Source organism: Anabrus simplex, chromosome 2 (assembly GCF_040414725.1).
Source record: "Anabrus simplex isolate iqAnaSimp1 chromosome 2, ASM4041472v1, whole genome shotgun sequence".
Classification (NCBI taxonomy): domain Eukaryota; kingdom Metazoa; phylum Arthropoda; class Insecta; order Orthoptera; family Tettigoniidae; genus Anabrus; species Anabrus simplex.
This window is the reverse complement of record NC_090266.1, coordinates 860,331,362-860,355,937: the sequence shown is the minus strand read 5'-3', so window position 1 is coordinate 860,355,937 and position 24,576 is coordinate 860,331,362. Positions and strand designations below refer to the sequence as shown.

The window sequence follows — 24,576 nt, the reverse complement described above, 5'->3', positions numbered from 1 at the left end:
GAAGTGTTTCTCAACCTTTTTTCTAATCCAAGGACCACTGAAATGTCTGAAATAATTCTACAGACCACTAATTTATATAGGCCAATTCTTTTTTTTTTGCTAGGGGCTTTACATCGCACCGACACAGATAGGTCTTATGGCGACGATGGGATAGGAAAGGCCTAGGAGTTGGAAGGAAGCGGCCGTGGCCTTAATTAAGGTACAGCCCCAGCATTTGCCTGGTGTGAAAATGGGAAACCACGGAAAATCATTTTCAGGGCTGCCGATAGTGGGATTCGAACCTACTATCTCCCGGATGCAAGCTCACAGCCGCGCGCCTCTACGCGCATGGCCAACTCGCCCGGTAGGTCAATTCTTTAACATATGTGAGTATTCATAATATTTCGGACATACTGTACCATTGTAACGTAATGTATTTAAAAGCATGTTTTGAATTCCTACGGAAACACAGTTACTGAATTGGAAGGAAACTATTAAAAGTGAAATTATATTTTGAACAAAATGTTACTATTAATTTACAAATTAATAGTATAATTAGGTTATTACTAGAGAATGCATTTTAAAGGGAAATGTTGTTTTCCTTCAATGCATAAACATGAAATAAACAACAACATTGATAAATGTATCCTACTTTCAAATTAAAGTGGGTTTAATTCCCTTTTTCCCCCTTCTTCATCTTGCTTATTCTTTAATGCCTGGATTTTCCCTGGATAGACCGTTTTTATCAAAAAAATTTAAAGACAAAATTCCCCTTGTATTTTACATTATACATTAAAAACGGGTTTGTACATATTATGCTCCACTCTGAGAAGCAAGCACACATGCTTGGGGTACACAAGTAGTGACTCCCCGCCAATGACTTGAACATTTGAAAACTGGACTCATCTAGCAAGACTCGCAGGACATGTAATTGTTACACAGGTAGTCACAACATATCCTGTAGAAAAGGAGGATGTACAAACATTGAACTGCTGGTGTGAATTTCTTTAACAGTTTAAATTCTACTGGGTGTGTCGGTGATTGGCAATATTTAGTATCACCATATTGACAAAGATAGGACGTACGAACTTCGAACTTTCGCTGTAAACTTTTTAAATAGTTCAAACTTTGCTGTGTGTCTGTGACTGACAGTATTTAATATCAGTGTTGATGGAAACAAAACGTATGTACTTTGACTTTCACTGTGAATTTTTTAAACAGTTTAAACTTTGCTATGTGTCTGCGATTAACAGTATTTAATACCAGTGTTCATGAAATGGCAAAACCATCTTCTAGTAACAAGCTACAGAATAAAGTAAGGAGTTTAAAGAAAGATTACAATGACAGAGATGGTAAGATTATTCGCTGCTCCTTATGCAATGTTAACATTAAGGTAGATGAAAAATACAAAGGACAGAATAACACATCTTAAGTACGTAAAGCACCAGAAAAACAAACATTCAGGAGAAGGCTTCAAAACAGTCTTTCATTCAGGCATCCTTTTAGAAGGCAGAAGTATTTTTTTCTTTCTTTTTCACAGTTTGCTTTACGTCGCGCCGACACAGATAGGTCTTATGGCGACGATGGGATAGGAAAGGACTGGGAGTGGGGAGAAAATGGCCGTGGCCTTTATTAAGGTTTTAAGCATTTGCCTGGTGTGAAAATGGGAAACCACGGAAAACCATCTTCAGGGCTGTCGGCAGTGGGATTCAAACCCACTATCTCCCCGATGAAAGCTCACAGCCGTGCGCTCTTAACCGCACAGCCAACTTGCCCGGTGAACAATAATAATAATAATAATAATAATAATAATAATAATAATAATAATAATAATAATAATAATAATAATAATAATAATAATAATAATAATAATAATAATAATAATAATTCCTGCTTGTTCAAGAAAAATGTATCATGGAACGAACTAGAGGGTAAGAAACTGTTTTGTTTTATGCTACACATGCATTCTGGCATAACTCATAATATAAAAATAGGGTTTGCCTAGTAGCTCTCAGCACATATGGCAAGAGAATTACTAATATCGACAGCTAAGAACGAGAGGGTCAAGACAAAATATTAAAATACAATTTTGCCAGAGCATTTCGGTTAAGCCGGATTTCAGTTAAGTGAAGTTTGGTTAAGCGGGTTTCTACTGTAGTTACATTCTGAAATCATCTGGTCCACAGCGGGGGGGAGAGTGGCTGAGTCACCTGCCCGGTCGCCAATGTGTTAAAAGACCCTGTATGTGGACTGGAACGTATCAGCCAGAGATTCAGTTGCCAAGACATGCATCCCCTTGAAACAATAATAACCACCACCATCAAAACTACCACAGGATCTAGTTTTAGATCTTAACTTAAAACACAATTTTAGCAATGAGTGAAATATCTACAGTGTTACTTGTTTCAATTATTAATAGTACCTTACTCCAGGCAGCCTGCTGGTTATTCCTCGTATTCTACCATCATCAACATGAGACCGACTCAAACTGAGCCACTGCCACACCTTCTTTAGACGCTCATCCTCCGCAAGATCCCCATTCTCCCACAACTCGGGCTGAAAAAACAAAAAATATACACATATACATATATAAAACACATAATAATAACTCAATTATGCCTATTAATTTTTGAGACACAAATTATGTGAAGATAAAAATTGTAAGACGACTTACAACTGAAGTCCTTACCATAATGAAACATGCTAAAAGTGGCAAAACTGCTTTACATTTCATTATTCAAATTGCTGTACAGTATGGTTATACGAAGAAAAAGAAACAGTTTCTTAATATTATATACATTTCTTTTGCAGTCAGGGCCTCATTCAAAGCAGTGACATAACAAAGGAGTTGGCAAATCATATCAAATGTTCTACTTCAAAACATTTGTTGTAATGAAAATAAATTTAACATGTTGGCTGCCAGAGTGGTACACTGCACCATAGGGTGATATTCTCGTGAGGCCACGGCAGTACAAAGTATCGCCGACAGGTGTTGGTATATAAGATTCCCTGCTGGACTGGCAGACCACTGAGCTGTTGACTTCGCTATGCTAGCGTACCACTATGGCCTCACAGCAAATCCTGGCGTGCTTGGTCTCCAAATTATAGCTTTTACTTTTTATTAGTCCTACCTCTTTTTTATTAGCAATATGAGCGTATTTGTCCAACCAGTTTAGCAATGCGCTTTGGTATGCCGGGTTAGTTAACCCTTGAGCACCCAAATTTTTTAATTTTTGAAATGTTCAGTTTTTCCTAACAAACATTTCAAAGCAAACATATTTAGTTTCGGAAATATAGGGTGTTGCATACATTCAACGCTAGGCGCTTACGTAGTCTGCAAGATACCAACATGTACGTAGTTTGCTTAGAGAAAATAATGAAAATAGGACAATGAGCATGGAGAAGAAAAAGATATAAGTCATTGCTGAGGTGTTTATTTACTAAGGAAAAACAAACGTTGTTTATATACAATATTTCATTATTTACAGTATCTATATATATATTGAGAAATTATGTTGAAAGCTGACTGCATATTCAGAGTTCTGTTGCACCTCCCTGAATTACTTCTACGAAGATTTTTCATATCAACACACAAATCCCAGTAATATCTCACAGCAGGTAGCATATTATAACTTGACATTAGGAGTATTCCGAAAAAACACTTCAGATCAATCTTGATTACGAATGGATCTGAACAATTCTTGAATTATGCATAATTTGTATTTCCTGGAGTACATAACCAAGCAAATAATCAACAAAGAACAATCTGAATAGTTCAACAGAGGAAAAGTCACCATACTTCGCAAATTCACTATCAGGAAAGATGCCGGAAAGTGGTGAAAAGTCTCTTATAATCCAGTTTTGAGTAACTTGAGGTATGAATGGATTTAGATTACAATGAGCAGCTGCAGAAGCGAGACAATATCATATTCATTATTGCAATCTTCCTCCATTCTTTCTTAATTGTATAGAACTTCAGCTCCCACACAAAGCAGGTTCTCAATAAGCCCTCCCTCATTCTCATCCGCTGAGTCTTAATCCGAAAGGGCTGAAGGCTCTCGAGGTTCTACAAAAATAGTAACAACTTCTTTGTATCTCTTCTCTACATCATTGTGAATTCTTGCTAGTGTCAAGCCTTTGAAATAAATGTGAATCGAATAAATGGCACTATTCAACTATGATCTCCTCCCATTTAAATGAGATAAAGTCTTCTACCACCATTTGTAATAATGAAAACTGTAGCAATGAAAGTGATATACTAAAAGGTGTTAGTAAGAAAAATAAATGGTTTGATGAGGCATGTCAAGATGCAGTTAATAAAGTGGCAATATGACACAGTAAGTAGCTGCAGTCTAATAATAATGTAGATGTTGGGGAACTATACAGAGAAAAACAGAAAGAATGTAGTAAATTAATTTGTAGAAAGAAAAAAAGTCTAAGACAACAAATAGAATCAATCCAAGATGACTACAGAAACAGGAAAATCCGCAAGATGTATGGAACTGTCAACACAATTGCTATTGGCTTTACCTCGCACCGACATAGATAGGTCTTATGGCGACGATGGGATAGGAAAGGCCTAGGAGTTGGAAGGAGGCGGGCGTGTCCTTAATTGAGGTATAGCCCTAGCATTTGCCTGGTGTGAAAATGGGAAACCATGGAAAACCATCTTCAGGGCTGCCGACAGTGGGATTCGAACCCACTATCTCCCGGATGCAAACTCACAGCCGCGTGCCTCTAACCGCATGGCCAACTTGCCCGGTGTCAACACAATTAAAAAAGGATTTCAACCAAGATCGCTTATTATGAGATATAAGTCTGGAAATTTAATTGCTGATCAGGACAAATTATTAAATTACGGTAAGCAACACTTCGATTCCTTGCTGAATTGTGATGATCCAGAAACCTGTGTTGGTAAACCATCTAGTTCCCCATCAGAAGAACAAATACCAGAGCCTTCATATCAAAAGGTATTACAAAGTATTATACGTTTAAAAAACAATAAAGCTTCAGGTAGTGACAACATTCTGTTGAGCTTATTAAATACGGTGGAGAAAGATTACATAAATACATATATAAGATCATTCGAAGGATATGGCATGATGAAGTTATTCCAAAAGAATGGCAGGAATCACTTACTATCCCAATTCATAAAGAAGGGGATAAGGAAGAACTTCAAAATTATTGTGGCATATCCCTTGTAAACAGGGCCTACAAAATTCTGTCTTTTATTCTTTTACAGCATTTAAAACCATGTTATTGGGGACTATCAGAACGGTTTTCCTAGTAACAGATCCGCTACAGACAACATATTTGCAATTAAGATTATTAATGATAAGGTGTGGGAACACAAGGAATTGGTTCATTATCTCTTTATAGATTTCTTCAAGGCATATGATTCAATCCATAGAGAAGGGCTATGGAACATCATGATGGAGTCTGGCTTTCCCATAAAATTAATTAACATGAGCAAAGTGTGGATAGATCGTAATGTTAGCTGTGTTTTGCTCAAGGGCAGAAAATCAAGTTCCTTCCAGAATAAAACTGGTCTGAGACAAAGAGATGCACAATCTCCTCTTCTATTCAACATTGCACTGGAGAAGTTTATCAGGAAATTAGCTCTTGTACCTGCTGGCATCATATTAGGGAGACAACATAAAGTCCTTGCATATGCAGATGATATTGTTCTTATTGGCCGCAAGAAATTAGGCAGTTACTTGTGGAACTAGAGGAAATGGCAGCAATAATTGGCTTACGGGTAAATGATAAAAAGACGCATTACATGGTTGTACAGAGACCAAATCATGAGGAGATTGACAGATTGCCTTTGAAGATTGGGAAATATATATTTAAATTAGTGGAGTTTAAATTCCTTGGTGTATTAATCGATGAGCAAAACCGAAGGCAACACGAACACCAAGCTAGAATTAAGAATGCAAATAAGGCATTTTACTCTATGAGCTCTATATTAGGAATGCAAAAATGATTATCTACAATACAATCAATCGACCATTACTTTTGTATGGTTTCGAGACATGGAGTATAACCAAGAAAGAGCAGCAGCAGTTGCAAGTTTTTGAGAATAAAGTTTATAGAAAAATATTTGGCCCATGGTTCGATCCTATCTCTCAAAGCTGGCAGAAAAGATCTAATTATGAGATAGAATCCAACAGACTGCGCTGGGCTGGACACGTACTGAGGATGGAGGATAACAGAACACCAGTAAATCTATACAAGGGATCTCTTCATGGGAAAAGACCTTCCAGAAGGCCCCGAAGCACCTGGAAGAAGGAGATCAACAAGGTATGCCGGACCCTCCAAAATGGTAACTGGGAAGAGCAGGCTCAAGATCGAAAAGGATGGAAGAGGATTGTGAGATCGGCACGGGAACTTCACATCCCTCAGAAGCCTACGGAGTGAGTGAGTGTACTTGCAATAATAATAATAAGAAGAAGAAGAATACACATCACAAAACTGGTATACGAGTTTGAACTGCATGCCCAGCAACGAAATGTTGTTACGTCAATAACAAACCATTCAATACTTACAACTCATGCTACATTCAAACTCTGATGCATTTACTTCCTGGATTTCCTTATAGATGTTGATTATTTTTAAATCATAAAATTGTAAGCAGAATTTTAACTCTTATGGTATACCATTGTGATAGCTGGAACAAACAATAAACTTCAAACATACATCTTGTTAACAATCAAGCGGTGACTATTGATTAAAAGACTGGAAACGAAGCACAACAGTTCCCTTTACTGAATACGCATGCAATTATCATTCTTTTAACGGAAAACAACTTCATACATTGAATGAAACAACCACCGGCATGCCTTTGCACATATGCAACACTAGGCATTCATGGGATAACTCGAATTTTCAAGATTTGGGAGATAGTGGGTTTGAGTCCTACTGTCGGGGAACCCAGTTATGGTTTTCTATGGTTTCCATTTTCACTCCATGCTTACGAGAGAGAGATAAGACGGAAACGAACAATAAGTGTTTATAGTGAGGTGGTTGTTAATTATATCACACTGCAAAATTTTTAGACTAAGAGGTCCACAACCGCAGTATAAACACTTATTGTTCGTTTCTGCCTTACTTCATTTTCATTCTTTTCTTCATAGGTTTTAACACACTTTTTAGCTTTAATTATGTAAAAATGTTAACTTTTTTCACTGAAGATGTCTCAAACGAGTTGATTATTACTCCATCTAATGATGGAAATGTGTATATATTGAATTGATTTTTATTTCTGTCATGTCTCTTTTGTTTTTCATTTGTTCCTTCATTATGTTTTTAACACATTTTTAGCTTCTATTATGTAAATAACTTTAATCTCCTTTTTTCACTGAAGATGTCTCAAATGAGTCGAAACATATGATGGAAATGTGTATATATTGAATTGATTTTTATTTCTGTCATGTCTCTTTTGTTTTTCATCTGTTCCTTCATTATGTTTTTAACACATTTTTAGCTTCTATTATGTAAATAACTTTAATCCCCTTTTTTCACTGAAGATGGCTCAAACGAGTCGAAACATATTTGACTTTTATGATGGAGTAATGTTACGCATTGAATAGGAGGACATATTACATTTTACTTTGTCAAATGAGCATTTGGCAAAGAGTAAATATGAAATAGTTTATAGGAATACATGTTCACATGAAAAACATTGATTTATTCATAAAATTTCTGCATAGAAAATAATAAATACATTTTTTTACAATATACACAATACATGTGTTGATGTAGGCTTTCATGGTCTATATGTCTGCCTTGAGAATGTTTGCTGCAGGGTAGGTGAAACATGGCACCATCACTTCACAACCCAGAATAGTTTACAACACTTACTTGTGCGCTTCGCTAAAACACGGCAGACAATCATGAGGCTACTGGACACACACTGGAAAGTATGTAACCACTTCCTTCACAACATTATTTGCAGTAAGTCCATCCATCCTTTTCTGGTAACAACCCTTGCAGTATCTTCGTACCTTCCTGTTGTCACCTTCCTTCCATTGTAACATATGCCTTGCAGATCTCTTTGGCCTGGATGGGCATTGTTCTTCCTCTCTTTCATATTCTTCTAATTTTTTTGGGAATTCCATAATATTTCCTTTGAATTTTGTTATGGATAAGGGTTTTCCTGTAATTTTTTTTTACAGGATATATCGCTTACCTTATTTTTCTTCTATGCTCAAACCCAACGCACCGTCTCGCTACACGAACTGTCTGCCTTCCCGCCTGCCGCTTGACTGCTTGGACTGTTTCATCGCTCCACGCGAGGCCCTGTGACGTCATTGCTTCTAGCATGTCCCACGGCGACCTCGGTTCCATATATATATGATATAGATGTTGATTCCCATAGGGAATCGGAAATTTTTGTCCCGAATGAGTAAATTTATAATACCAATATAAATGGTCCGTTATTGGACATTATAAATTTTCCAGCTAACTCATTCCTGATTGCCAGCGTTTCGCCCCCGTGTGCTAGGTTGGGCTCGTCAGTTGGTACCTTCAGATGATATGGATGTTGATTCCCATAGGGAATCTGAAATTTTTGTCCCGAATGAGTAAATTTATAATACCAATATAAATGGTCCGTTATTGGACATCATAAATTTTCCAGCTAACTCATTCCTGGTTGCCAGCATTTCGCCCCCGTGTGCTAGGTTGGTACCAACTGACGAGCCCAACCTAGCACACGGGGGCGAAATGCTGGCAACCAGGAATGAGTTAGCTGGAAAATTTATGATGTCCAATAACGGACCATTTATATTGGTATTATAAATTTACTCATTCGGGACAAAAATTTCAGATTCCCTATGGGAATCAACATCTATATCATCTGATGGCCAAACAGGCATCAATTTTTGGTAGTGAGACAAAGTCTCTCATAGTGCATTGGCACTGCCGATGGCTTCAAGTAGCCTACGCAGTGGCCTCCACGGTATGCACTAGCCATGCGTCTTGGTAGGTGTGCTAGGTACCAACTGACGAGCCCAACCTAGCACACGGGGGCGAAACGCTGGCAACCAGGAATGAGTTAGCTGGAAAATTTATAATGTCCAATAACGGACCATTTATATCCGTATATATATACGGGCTGTGTGTGCATGTTTGATGTTCAGGTGTGGATCAAATGTTGTAATAGGCAGTGGAAACTCTGGAAGTGTGCACGGCTGGCCCGTGTACCTACTGGTTTTAAATTTCTCCGTTCTACATACTGGGTGAGCAGACTTCATATTTCTCCTCATATTAACATTCATTCCATTTTGCCCTTTTTCTTCGGCTTGTTAATTGGAATCCGAACTTTAGTCCCTTTTTTTTTTAAGGGCATTACGAAATTGACACTGTGCTAAAATTCAAACTCCGAACTTGAGATAGAAAGGTGAATCGAGAATGTGGACTGGACTCGCGATGTGTGATGTGTGAACTTTGCCTTCCATTTATGTGATGTGGGAGCTTCGCGGCCTGATCAGCACTTTGTCTCCTTATCCCTCCTGATTTTTTTTCTTTCTTCGCCTCATGGCCCTCCTTTGCCTTTCCCTTCCTTTATTGATTTTATCCTTTTGTTTACCTATGTTATTTAAGATGGTGTATCGCGGTCTGCTAACCCTTTTTTGATGTATCTACACTAGGTATGTTCGATGTTCATATGTTTCCCTATATTGGCAAAGCTGAACCACGAATCTGGGGGAATTGTGGTAGTATCTTGCAAAGTACTCCTTTTTTCGTATTGTAAACCTCTTTTCAATTAAAATTACTGCCAATTGTTTTTTTGAACTATCTTATTCCGGTTCATCAAATGGCCCTCTTATGGGAGCTTGTATGTAAACAAAAACATTGATTTGCTCAGGTTCAACCTTTTCACTCGAATTTGTACGAGTCAAGATATTTGTAATTCACGGGGCATTTACCCCCTTTGGTTGTACCTCAAGGACAGTTGTAATTCTCGGGGCTTTTATCCCTTATTGTAACCAAAGATAATGTTGATTTTTACGGGTCATTTTTATCCTTTGTTGTAACTGTGTGTGCCTATCTAAACTAGATTACTGACCATTGAAATAGTCCCCCGTGATCTGTTTATCTCTCTTTTGTGGATCTATATCTTCTTGTTTTGAAAACTTTGTTCAATATATATGTTATCTTTAAAAAAAAAGAATTCTGTGCTTTGGGAGTTCTCTTTTCTGGTATTCCTTTCCTACGATTTAAGATGCACTTACCACGATAACTCCTCTTGGGTATGGCCCACCATTAATGTTTTTTTTTTAATGTTCCGAAGTACGGCTTTGTATATTATACCTTCCTCTGCGCTCCGCTCTGCTGAGTTTATTGCCTTGTGAGTCAGAACTTGTTTACTGGAGCATTCTGCCTCATACGCATCGATATTGAGTTGATACTTGTGAAAGCCGTTTCTATTAACGCTCGGCGATATAGTGGAATCGACCTTTCATTTTTGATCTCTTCTAAATGGGGATTGGTAAGCTCAGGCCACTAGTGTGCAACTACATGACATTTTCCAAAATTGTACCTAACAGCGTTGACCAATGTTGTACCAAAAAGTAACTCAATCACTATCTTTTTGTACCATCTTAGAGATTTTCTTAGAGATGAAACATAACTGCTCATTCTGATCCAATAAGTCTGTATGACCTTTCCCTTCACTGTAATAGAGAATCATTATTGGTTTCCGGATGTTACCATGCCTTCTTTCTACTTCTACAGTTTCATCACCACGTTTTGTCGACAACATAAGCACCTCCCTTTTATCCTTCCATTTGAGGACAGTTATGCCTTTTTAATTTTCTTTTGCAATCACTTCACCTTTCTTCAGTTTCTTATCAACAACTTCTTTTGGTATTTTTTCTCAGAGTTACCAAAAGATGTGTATGATCAAGCAGTGTTGTAGTTAACTGCAAGCTCGTACAGTAATTGTCAGTTACTATGTTTCTTCCTTCGCCAAGCAAATCTTTGGCAAGTTTCATAACCACGCTTGTTGGGACAGATCTTCCTGCATCTTTTTCTTTTCCTGCATATTTTATTATATTCCAGGTATATTCTTTTGCACAGCAAAGTTTGAAAGCTTTGACCCCATACTTGTGTGCTTTGTTTGGGAGGAACTGTTTTATTATCAGTCTTCCACAGAAGGGTATCAGAGATTCCTCTATGCAGACTTCTGGACAGGTGTTAGTAGTTCCTTGTACTTCCCCACTAGCATCATGATATGAGCAGATAATTTGAATAGCCAGTCTCCAAGGGGACATTCTTCAATGTTAGAGATATGCCACATCGCTAATATCAATTCAAACCCATTTTGGCTCATTGTTGGTGAAAATATTTCGTTCCTGTAGAGAGACAGTGTTCGCCAGTAATCTGCAACATGCAGCATATGCACTAAGCCCATGTAGCCTATAATAAATAGGAAATTTCTCATCTCATTTTCATTGGTTGGAGTCCATGAGCGGATACGACTGAAAGGAGTATGTCCTTCTTCCACAGCAAGTTTTTGTTCTGCATACACATCTGTAACTTTCACCATAAGGGTCATAAGCTCACTGTTAACAAATTCACAGTAGAAGTCAAATGGAGAAGCACTGATAAATTTGTAATTTGGTTCAACATTATATCGAGCCCCAACATTGAAAGCAAAAATCAGATGTCTCATTCTTCGTCTTCCTGCACCTTATTTTCCCCCTCTGTAATCTTGTGATCTTCATGAGATGGTCCTGGCAGCACATCCTCTGCAAATTATGGCCCTGGTTGCACATCATATTCAACTGATGCCTCGTCTTCCTCACGAACAGAATTTTCCAGATGTATCTATCATGCATGCCCGCTGTATTCTGTAGATTGTTATTTTTACTTGAGGTCTCACTTGAGCTTTGCCTTGCCTTCTTTCGTAGAAGTTCTTCACCTTCACTATCACTTGAACTCTCAGTATACATTTTGCAAGACAAAAAAAATGCTTTACCAAATTTGGACATATATTTACTAACCATAAATTATATACATATATTTCATATTCAAAAGAATTGGTAGATCATGAGCTATGAGCTATCCATGACCTCTCAGACGATACTGATTACTACTGTATACTATACAGCTAGGCTGAGTGGCTCAGATGGTTGAGGCGCTGGCCTTCTGCCCCAACTTGGTAGGTTCGATCCTAGCTCACTCCGATGGTATTTCAATGTGCTCAAATACATCAGCCTCATGTTGGTAGATTTACTGGCATGTAAAAGAACTCCTGTGGGACTAAATTTTGGCACCCTGGCATCTCCGAAAACCATAAACTTAGTTAGTGGGATGTAAAGGCAATAACATTAACTGAAATAACCTGACACCCTAAGGGAGTCAATGGCTTCATCTGATTGTTAACGAGGTGTACGTTTGAAGCTCATTGTCTGTTCCAGCTATCACAATGGCATACCTAAGAGTTGAGATTCCGCTTATAATTTTATGATTTAAAAATAATTAACATCTATTAGGAAATCCAGGAAGTAAATGCATCAGAGTTTGAATGTAGCATGAGTCCTTTTACAATTAATAACTCGTGGGTGAGTGAGACGTGCACATGCCTGGCGTTGCATATTCGCAACGCTAGGCAGATCCGTAGCGGACAACTGCTTTGTCATTTTTCCTGACAAACTCATTTTGACAATTAAATTTTCAGGCTTGAACATTTTTTTCATAAACTTTGTTTCACATGCCAGTTGGTTCATATAAAATCACATATAATTTTGGCATTAGCTTCCCTGATGAAGACACTATAGACATGACCGTATATGAATGTGTGGTCACCCCTTTGGACTTCACTGCTTCCTTTATGTCAGGCATACCTTTACACTCTAAAGTTCTCACCATGGACATTTCTTTATTAAAACCACACTCATCGGCATTGTAAATCTGGTCATTGGTATATGACTCCATGATTAATTTGCAGTCATATCTAAAAGCCTGTATTATCTCCCCTTGGAATTTATCTCAAACCATGTTGTTACAAATTATGTTATTTTACGGCTACTATATTAAAGAGCTTTTTAAAACAATGCAGTCAAGATGACGTAGTCTTGAACTTGTTTTCATCACTTTGTAATTTGCGAGCCTTTAATGTCACAAATTTTTGTAAGTCACATTCTTTCACAATTTCATTCACTGCACACCACTTTAGGAATTCTTCAAATGTTAACTTATTAACTGCCTTCAATTTGTCGGTAAAATTATGTTCCTGTTCAATAAATTCCTTCATTTTGTACAATTGTCATTCATTTGCTAACCACGTAAACTTATTTTTCACAGTTAACCACAGCCTGGCTCAGATTATTTCTTGTTGCCCAGTGGAATAATGGGATAATGGCAAAGTGAACTGAACATAAAACTGATAATGTATATGAATAAATTTTGAATTTTCATCATGACTCTCTGTGTTCGTAGGTACACATGCACAGACAGGCTGCAGTAATGGTAGTCTCTAAAAAAGTGAGTAAAGCAAAACTTCTCTGTACACCAAACACATCTAATTATTACTGCTGTGCCACATTTATTACACTGTCCTTTCAAATTCTTGAAACAAAAATCTGTAGTATTATGAAAATGGTGTGAGTTCCTTGCAGTTAATCCAGCTAACACCCATCCATACTGATGAGCATGCTCAAAGCGTGGAGAAAGGAACTGCTGGAATTCTAGCAACTGTAGTTTCAGGATGCTGACCCACTGCTGCAAGTTAGCAGGTAACTGTGACTCGTCGAAATCAGCATTGTGTGAGAACTTGCATATCATGTATTTATACATTTGAAAGACGAATCGATCTAGGGGCTGAAGTTCATACGTTGTGTTGGCTAGTATTATTTTTACTGTTAGCTTGTTGGAATCATGATTACCTTCTTCCAGAATTTTTCTGACATTTTCAGTGTCATAATGGATGCTGCACAAGTCTAAAAGCAGCAGGTTTCTTGCACTTGAAATGACTGGAAGGCTTCTTTTAAAAAGGTAGTGAAGAGATCATCCAATTTTCCAAAGTTCATGATTTGGTTATCCTGAATACATGTTTCAAGAAACAATTTTGACACCAGGTAACTTACAACAGTGGTCGGAACAACAGATGGATTAATTACTACCTGTGTTTGCGAAAGATCAAAGGCACCATGAAGGACTACTAGGTCATACTGGAGGAACCGGTTGCAACCAAACATCGATTCCTGTTGCCTGAAATCTGCATGAAACACCATGGGAAAGAAATGGACAGGTCAGTAAGAGTGGACAAGATCAAATGGTTCAAAGTGAGAAAGCCAGAAAGTGTGCAGTTTGCAGACACAATGGTGAAATATTTGGACTATTGTACTGAGGTCATCGATGAACTGACTGCGGATCATTTGTGGGACACATTCAAGGCCTGCTGTGTACTGACAGCCAGAGAACAGCTTGGTATTTACAAGGGTCATCTAAAGATCAGAAAGAAAAAAAAAGGCACGGTGCTGGAACGATACTGTAAAGGAAACGGTTCAGGAGAAGAATCAGGCATTTCAGGCATGGAGTATGCGTGACCCAAGTTTGACGGAGGAGAAGAATAGACTGAAAAACAAATAAAACCTGAAAAAGGAGGCAGCAGCAAAAGCAGTGGCACAAGCGAATGCAATGGTGTGAGAGTCTCTGTATGACAATTTGGAAACTCCAGAGTGTCAGATGAGGCGCTACAAGATCACAGCTTAAAGATGCAACATCCTGGAGCTTAAATTCAATGATGATTGAGGCAGACTTCTTATCAAGGACAGGATGATGACATCGAGTAAGGTTGGAGAATCTACTTTGAAAAAGTGCTAAATGAAAAGTTCCCATGAAATAGAACACCTATTTTTGACCCAATTAACTCTGACAACATTAATGATATCACTTCTGAAGAAGTATGGCAAATGAAGCATGGAAAATCACTATGCCCTGACAAGATACCAGCAGAGCTGTGGAAGAGATGTGGTGATAATGGAATGAATTTTTTCCTAATTTTGTTCAACAAGATCAAGAACAGTGACCCAATGCCAAACATATTCCAAGAAAGTTTCTTGCTGTCACTTTACAAGAACAAATATGACTCAAGTAACTGTGTAAACTCTTACTCTAAAGATTAGGGATGAGTGATCACAACCCGAGTGCAGAAGTTTGTTCAGACGGTGATATATACTAACCAGTGTGGATATGTACAGGGAAAGTCCACTGTAGATGTAATTCACGCCAAGAAGATTCTGATGGAAAAACACAAATGCCAAAAAAGAACTGCACAGAGTTTTCATCGCTCTTGAGAAGGTGTTAGACAGCGTACTGTGAAATCTGATTTGGGCAGCATTACAAGTTCATGGCATTCCAATATCTTATGTGAAACTGGTCCAGGGTATGTACAAGGATGCACCCTGTGAGATGCCCTGCAGGTATATCAAAACATTTTCCAGTTAAAGTTGGAGCCCACCAGGGCAGTGTTCTCAGCCCACACCTTTTCATCACTGTCATGAACTTCCTGACATCGGAAGTCGCATGCACTTCCTGAGACATTACTGTTTACCCATGATGTGGCAATGATCAGTGACATCTTGGTATTGCTTCAGGAAGTATTTGAAAAATGGCAAAAAGTGTCACAAGACAATGGACTGAAACGTGACATACTGGAAGACCGAACATGCACTGCACTTTCAAAGATCCCATGGCTACAACAGCAGATATTTTGCTCTATTCCCACCAAATCCCGAAATATGGCTCTGAGGTGAAAAAACTGGGTGGTTGTGGTGAGGATGTAAATCTAAGGATCAGTGTAGGCTGGCTGAAGTGAAAACAAAATTTGCCTGTGTTATGCAATAAGAGCATGCCACCGAATCTTAAAGAAAAACTCTACATGACAGTGGTGAGGCCTGCACTGATTTACGCTTCAAAATGCAGGATATTTTATGACCACCACCAAGTGTTGTCTAAATGCCACAGAGACAAAGTTGCTTAGAATGTCAGCAGCATATCTGAAGAAAGATCACATCTGAAATCAGTGCATCAAGAGCATGTTACATGTGAAGGAGACAATTCCGGAGGAGATTCAGTGTCAGCAGGTGACATGGTTCGACACGAATGAAGATGATGAAAGCTAAGTGGCCAAAAAGCACTTGACCTTCAGCTAACCGGAGTATGAAGAAGAGGAAGACCTAAGAACAGTTGGGCCCAACAGATAAGATGACAACAACAACAACAACAACAACAACAACAACAACAGCAACAGCAGCAGCAGCAGCAGCAGCAGCAGTAGCAGCTAAGTGCAATTGCGACCTGCTAACCCTGGAGGATCTGCAGCAGCAACTCCACAATTAGGACATCAATGACAAACCAAGGAACAAGTCATGTCATTATCCCATTAATGACTTCAGCTTAAATATAGCAGAAGTTAATAAAGCTATTTTTCTTTAGAAACTTTAAATGAACTCAACCAATTTGGAACTCTGCTTTAGGGCTGCTATGGCCTTCACAAGAAAGAGATGAAAACTCTTGATTATGGTAACGGATGCTGCATTTTATAAAGGGCGAGTCACTTAACATTACAACTGGCAAATATTCTTAAACAACAAGGAGGTTCCAAAAACAATTCTAACAGACAGAATGTTAGGAGAGGGGTCATGAAATTAGCGGATATGATTACTTTTAAAAAAATGTACAGAAGTATAATTTTCAATAGAAACTTTTGAATTTTTTAAATGTAAACCCCTACAATATTTAGCATAACATAAAACAGGGATAAAGGAGGCTAATAATGGTGTTATAACGTAATATGTTAATTCAATCCTGAATCATTTTAATGTGAAGTTTATGCTTGAAAATACTTCAGAAGTTCATTCGCATGTTGTAATGAACATGATTCATGACCAGATAGCATCATGCGGCTATGTTTAAAACTATTTCCGTATTAAGAACAATTAACAATGAAAACAAACACAACATCACAGACAAAATCGGAACTACAAGACAGAGGGCAATTATCAAGAAGAAAAATACTGACATTCTGTGGGTCAGGACATAGAATGTTAGAACTCTGAATTGTTATGGCAGGTTAGAGAATCTGAAAAGGGAAACAGATAGACTAAATCTAGATGTAGTTGGTATAAGTGAAGTACGCTGACAGGAAGTCCAGGATTTCTGGTCAGCTGACTGCAGAATCATCAACAAAATGTCAAACAGGAGAAGTGCAGGCGTTGGTTTAATAATGTATAAGAAAACAGGGCAGCAAGTAAATTACTAAGACCAGCAAAGTGAACGGATTATTGTTGTAAAGATGGGACACCAAGCTAATGCCCACTACAACAGTGCATGGCTATATAAATACTAGTTCAGAGGATGACGAAGAAATCAAAAGAATAGATGAAGAGAGAGATTTAATACGATATGTAAAAGGAGATGAGAATCTAATAGTGATGGGAGACTGTAATGCAGTGGTTTGCCAAGCCAAGAAAGAAAAGGTAATGTAGGAGGAGAATTCGGATTGGGACAAAGGAATGAAAGGGGAAGTCGGCAGGTAAAATTCAGCACCGATCATACTTTAGTTCTTGCTAATACTTCAAGCACCAAAAATGATGGCTGTATACATGGACAAGAACCTGGAGATACTGGTAGGTATCAAATACACTTTCTTATGATTAGGCAGATATTCAAAAACTAACTGTTGGACTGCAAGTACTTCCCAGAAAGAGACATTGACTCTGACAACAACTTGGACATGAAATATCATCTGAAGTTGAAGAAACTGAAGAAAGGAAGGAATGCCAGAAGATGGGATCTAGATAAGTTGAAGGAAAAGAGAGTGAGAGATTGATTTGGGCAACCTGTTGCACACGGACTAAATGAAAAGCTGAAGGAAACACAAGTGCACAGTTGTGAAAAATGAGATCAGTATGGTTGCTGAAAAACGGCTGGGAAGAAAGGTAAGATTGAGTAAGACTTCGTGAATAACTCGGGAGATATCAGACCTGATTGATGAACGGCAAAAGCACAAGAATGCAAACAATGAAGAGGACAGAAAAGAATACAGGAGATTAAAGAATGAAGCAGATAGAAAGTGCAGGACAGGTAGTGAAGAATGGCTGAAAGAGAAGTACAAGGATGCTGAAGGTTATATGGCTATTAGGGAATTCGATCCCGGCCCTTATTTCTATTCCTGGGATTTCGGGATTACACTTGGTTAGTCCCGGGATTCTGGGATTATCCCGGGACTGAAGGTTACAAATAAAAAATAAGAAAATCTTACAGAAATCAGCTGTTTAATCAGCAAATCAAAATTTAGACAAAATCAACATATTTTATGGTATACACCTAGCTAATCTAATCACTCTAACTAATCAGACAGAGTCAAACTAACCAGATTTAAAATCGCTCAGTCTCTATGTTAAAATTATTCTTTTCCAAGAATCAGTGAGATCTCTTTAAGCTTACATAAATTTTTAAAAGAAACTTATGTATCAAACTATGCAAACAAACTTTGGAAATTAACAAGAATCTCTCTGAACATAGACTAAATAGACGACTTTCATGTAACAACATAATAAGTAGGTAGAAAGTTTCTTAGCAAAATGTCTTTAAATATAACATTAATCAGTCACATTTCACATTTCTCGTAAATATAAAGAAAACTAATTTAATAGGAACATTCCAATTTGAACTGCAAAAATATGGTCTGAGAAATAACAACACGTCCAGGGTGTCATCATCAAGCCTGCTTCTCAATTTGTTGCACATATATGCAGCTGCTGAGAAAGCGCGTTCAAGGTTCGATGGAAGTTGGAGGAATCATTAGTATATACTTATAAGCCTGCTCTAGGCTATAGCTCAGAGTAGAATTTGAAGACTCGTATAGATTCATTTCTTTCTTAACAATTCTGGAAAATTCATTTTCATTTAATGCTTCAGGAGACATCATTTTCATGCTGTTTTCTATTTCCAGCTGAAGCTTTCCTTTGAGCGTCAAATCACTTTTTTCTGTATTTGTAGGCTCGACTTGCATATTTTCTTCTTCCTCTTTGTCATATTTTTACCATCAAATCTCTCAATTAAAGAAACAATCTGCAGTTTGCAGCGAGTTCTGACAGTTCGCATGAACTTGGTAAAAGAAATACAATGAAAGCATCGTCTTTAAAAGAACTGGATGCTGCGTTATTCATGTGATTTCAGTAAAAGGGAGGCGAAGGTGTACCTATTAGAGGTCCTATGATAACAAGGCAGGCACAAATTTTTCACAAAAAGATGGGGCTCTCAGGGTCCTCACCAGCATCCAATGGTTAGCTACAGAGATTTAACGACAGACATGGCATTCGAAAATTAAACATCGAAGGAGAAAAACTATGTGGTGATAGCAGTGCAGCAGAAAACTTTAGATACGAGTTTAAGCACATAATTGAGAGATACCTTTTCGTTCCAAGTCAAGTGTAATGCCGATGAAACTGGACTTTATTGGAAGTGCTTACCCAGTAAAACACTTGCAGCTGCTGAAGAGAAATCAGCTCCTGGTCACAAATCTAGTAAAGAGCGTGTTACCATCTTGTGCTGTGCGAACACTAGTGGCGACCATAAATTAAAAATAGCTGTTGTTGGTACAGCAAAAAATCCATGTTCTTTCAAAGGAACAGTGATGAAATATTTCCCAGTAGATTATTGTCATAACAAATCTGCATGGATGACATGCGATATTTTCAAGACTTGGTTCCATAATTAAGTTCGCTCCGCGGGTTCAAGATTTCTTGGCGTCCAAAGGCTTGCCATTAAAGGCCATCATTTTTCTTGATAATGCACCCACTCACCCTGTTGATACAGAGTTGAAATCAGAGGATGGAAACATTTTTGTTTCTTATTTGCCACCTAATGTAACTTCATTAATTCAGCCTATGGACCAAAGCGTCATTGCAACCTTTAAGGCACATTATAAGCGGGAATTATTAGGCCTCTTACTTTCCGAAGAAAAGTTGATGGTTGAGTTCTGGAAAAAACTCTATCTTAAAGAAGCGCTTATTCTTCCCCAGAAATCATGGGATCTAGTAACCGCTCAGAACATCACTCGATCCTGGAGAAAATTTTATGTTGATGTCGAAGAGCTCGCCGACGATTTTCATGGGTTCACTGATGAAGATATGGAGTATGGCTTTTAGTGCCGGGAGTTTCTGAGGACAACTTCGGCTCGTCAGATGCAGGTCTTTTAAGTTGACGCCCGCCCATAGATGACCTACGCGTCGTGATGAGGATGAAATTATGATGAAGACGACACAAACACCCAGCCCCCGTGCCAGAGAAATTAACCAATTATGGTTAAAATTCCCGACCCTGCCGGGAATCGAACCCGGGACCCCTGTGACCAAAGGCCAGCACGCTAACCATTTAGCCATGGAGCCAGACGATGATATAATGAAGAACATCAAGAAAACTGATGAAGATGAAAATGAGGGATTGATGATCAAAGATAACCTGAAGACTATTGAAAATAACATTCATTTTGGAGAAGTGGATTAAAGTAACATTGAGGAGTGGCTTCATACTGACAATGTATTGCCTGGGCATCACATTTTAACTGATGACAAAATAGTAAATAAAAGCGTGAACGGGAACTTGGCAGTCAGCTGCGAAGTGAGGAGTGAAAGTGAGGGAGATGGGGAAGAATAGTGCGTCACAAACAATCGCGTACAGCTTCAGACCGCACTGGAGTCGGCTGAAACGTTAATGGAATTCTTGGAGCAACAGGAAGATACGGATTTTTCAGACATTCTTGTAATTAGAAAGCTCAGAATGGACATAAAGAAAATAAGTTGTTGGAGAGTGCAAAAAAAAATAATGGATTTTTTTAAAGCAGCTTAAATGACACCAGGTAAATTAATTATTTATGGTCTGCTGGTAATTTAGGTGAATATTAAGTATGTATTGTTGTAGCTTTGACTACATTTTGGTTTTAAAGAGGGTTTAATGCACTGCATTTTAAGGTTATACAGTATGAATTTTAAGTACCTTAAAGTCCATTAAAATTAGTAGTAATGATTATCTGGTTTTTTTTTTAATTAACCGTTCACCCCTTCCCGGGCATTAGAACAGATAATCGAGGTTTTACTGTATATGCAACTATCTAAACATACTTTTGAGTGAATACTTCTGCCTTTTAGAAGTCCCGCATATATACTCCCCTTGTTCATTGATGATCCCTGGAATGTACTTTCCAGAACCTGTTCCTGCCTTAAAGTACCCATACATAACCTTCTATTTTTCTCTAAAATTCATATTACTGCCAGTTTTGTTTGCCATTATGTTATTCTTAGCTGACTTTTTTTTTTTTTTTGCTAAATTCAGTTTTCTACTAAGTTCCTTTAATCTCTCCTTGCAAGCATTCCTAAGTTTTTCTTTCTAACCTGCACTTCCTCCCTAACCTCTTTATTTCTCTGTTATAATAAATTGGGCCTTTCCCATTCCTTAACACCTTTAATGGTATCAGTATAGACGTACACCTATTTTCACACTCAAAAAATGCTTTAAAGTCACCAGTTCCGATGGATAGTTACTTTTTTAAACTTCCCCATGCTTCCCTTATCAACCATATGGTACTGCCTATAGCTTGGGAATTTAGGATGAAAAAATAAACATTGTATGCTGCTAGTTGCTTTACATCGCACCGACACAGATAGGTCTTATGGCTACGTTGGGATAGGAAAGGCATAGGAACGGGAAGGAAGTGGCCGTGGCCTTAATTAAGGTACAGCCCCAGCATTTCCTTGGTGTGAAAATGGGAAACCACGGAAAACCATTTTCAGGGCTGCCGACAGTGGGATTCGAACCCACTATCTCCCAGATGCAGGCTCACAGCTGCGCGCCCCTAACCGCACGGCCAACTTGCCCGGTATTTTCCTGCTTTAATCCTCTTCGTGTTATAGGTAATGAAGAAAAGAAACGAAGGTTCGAAGTTGCAGAAATGAGTGCATGGGAAAGTATTGTGGTATTAAGTGCGAGTGATAAAGACGCAGTAGCAACACTAGCACATCTAAACGTGAACAGTTTCTTTCCCTGCGAGAATTTTATTCCATGTCTCCTCATCCTTGTGCTACGTTCTAATAATGTGATGTAATAATTCCGAGTGACGCGATAATACACTGTTTAGCTCGTATAAAGGTAAAAATAAAAATAACTTTCAATTTTATGCCAACACGTGGTATCGCAATGCCTCAGTTTGCGTGTGTCAGGCCCCCTCCCACTAACACCCAGCTGGTTATCAACATTTGCTCAACTTCGTAGATGATCGGATCTTTCGGCCGGCTGTTTGGCAGCATAATATGTACCAGCTGGCAAGTCGGCTGTTTCCTGCATAGAGTCGGGAAGTTTATTTGTTTCGTAATAGTTTATTCACGTAACTAATAATGGACACGGAAAATCTTATCAGTTTAGTTCCAAAACGTAATTTCCTCTACGACAAGACCCATAAGTATTATTGCAACAACAACGTAAGAGAGAATGCCTGGAAGGAAATAAGAAAGGGAATGAAAAATCAAACAGGTTAGAATATTTAATTTTGTAGTAGATTAGGCCTGTACGGTACTTAGTTTATTTTCCAATTATTGTTGACCTTATTTCAGAATCATATTATCATGTTGGAGTCCATATACAGTACATTATGTCAGTATGATTGGAATGTACAGTATTTACCATGAACAATTTTATAAGTGGCATTCCCTACGGTTGTCATACATGTATTCCTAACAAACAGTACAGTAATGCATAAGAAGCTGCTGTATTGTGGACAAATATATTTTTCGGTTTTTAATTCATGTTGAGGCCACCTCGATTAATGACTTCACCCTGTTGCGGCACACAACTTACTGAATTAAAGTTTTATCAAACCATCCATTGCGTGCTTTGTGTTTTCCGCATAAAATCCCATTCGACTCTATTCCGCAAGGTGCGAGTGAGCATCTGGTGTTCGTGCTGTCATAGCGTGACATCATATGGCCTTGGCAAGCCCGGAGAGGCTCCGTGACAGGCGCAAACATTCTAACACAGGGTTCAACTTGCACGGAGACTAGAGGGTTCTAACCATGAGTTGCTTTATAAGCAGAATGGTCTGGCAATGGGGTCACCGGCCTCGGGGATTTTGGCAGAGATTTATTTAGGTTTTTGGAAAATAAAGCTATAGTTAACAATTTAACGTTCAGCAATATTCATTTCTGGGCCAGGTATGTGGACAACACATTCATAATTCTCGAATGAATGGTCCACAAATGCACAATCTACCCTAGATAATCTCAACAGTTTAAATCAAGATATACCGAGCTCGATAGCTGCAGTCGCTTAAGTGCGGCCAGTATCCAGTATTCGGGAGATAGTAGGTTCGAACCCCACTGTCGGCAGCCCTGAAAATGGTTTTCCGTGGTTTCCCATTTTCACGCCAGGCAAATGCTGGGGCTATACCTTAATTAAGGCCACGGCCGCTTCCTTCCCACTCCTAGCCTTTCCTGTGCCATCGTCGCCATAAGACCTATCTGTGTCGGTGCGACGTAAAGCAACTAGCAAAAAAAAAAAAAAAAAAAAAAAAAAAATTCAAGATATAATATTTACCTTAGAATCCGAGAATAATAATCATTTAAATTTTTTTGGACTTAACAATTACTCGATCCCTTTCTTCTTTTTCATATAATATCTATAGAAAGCCTACTCAGACTGCTATCACCATCAGGAATGATTCTTCCCATCCTCAGGCTCATAAAAATGGTACTTACAATAGTCTGGTTGACAGAGCCTTAAGAGTTTCTATGTCAAAAAAGAATTTAAATAAAGAACTCAATTTAATTTGTGCGATAGCTAGAAATAATGGTTTCAAGAATGCCCTCATTGAGAGAATCATTAACAAGTTTAAGTACCGCCCTAATACCACCCTTCTGAGAAGTAAACCCAAAGCTAATACTTTTTCGACTTTCACTTTTACAAATAAAATACACAATATCACCAACGTCTTCAAAAAGCATAACACCAAGATTTCTTATAGAACTAATAATAGAAGCATTGATATCCTGCATAACTCCACTTCAATAAACAAAAACAATGTTTTTCATAGTTCCGGAGTGTACAGATTATGCTGTCACGACTGCAGCAGTTGTATCTGGGACAAACAGGAAGAAATTTTAAAATCAGATGCAGAGAACACGTTAATACCATCAGATGCAATAAGTTTTCGGCAATGGGGCAGCATACGGAAGATCTTCAGCATAATTTTATTAACATTGATCAGCATCTCACAGTTCTACAGGTTCTCAATAAAAGTACTTTGCTTGACATCACTGAGAGCTGTTTCATTCACCCAGATCAATATTTCAATTCTAGTTTAAATCTCAACGAAATTTCTGAGAAACCAAAAGTATTGTTCGATTTTTTTATAGCGTTTTTCAGACTCAGAAAAGTTTCCAATGGCAAATGAGTCTTTCAAAGCATACAGAAAATGTTTTCATGCCACGCCCTCTCATTGCATCGCACCACATAATTCCCCTCTCTCTTCCCTCTTCTTTTCCCCCCGTTGCTACCTATCCTGCTACTTCCCCTCAATACTTCCCCTGA

The 24,576-nt window shown here is 38.2% G+C and overlaps 1 protein-coding gene across 3 annotated transcripts in view; it reads right to left on the bottom strand.

Annotated features, from left to right (window-relative positions):
- mio (GATOR complex protein mio) overlaps positions 1-24,576 on the bottom strand; it is a 293,052-nt gene that overhangs the window by 154,215 nt on the left and 114,261 nt on the right. For all 3 annotated transcript variants that reach the window (XM_067141591.2, XM_067141592.2, XM_067141593.2), the window contains exon 7: positions 2,402-2,535. In XM_067141591.2, the coding sequence (XP_066997692.2) occupies positions 2,402-2,535 (134 nt within the window). The remainder of the gene's footprint in view (positions 1-2,401; positions 2,536-24,576) is intronic.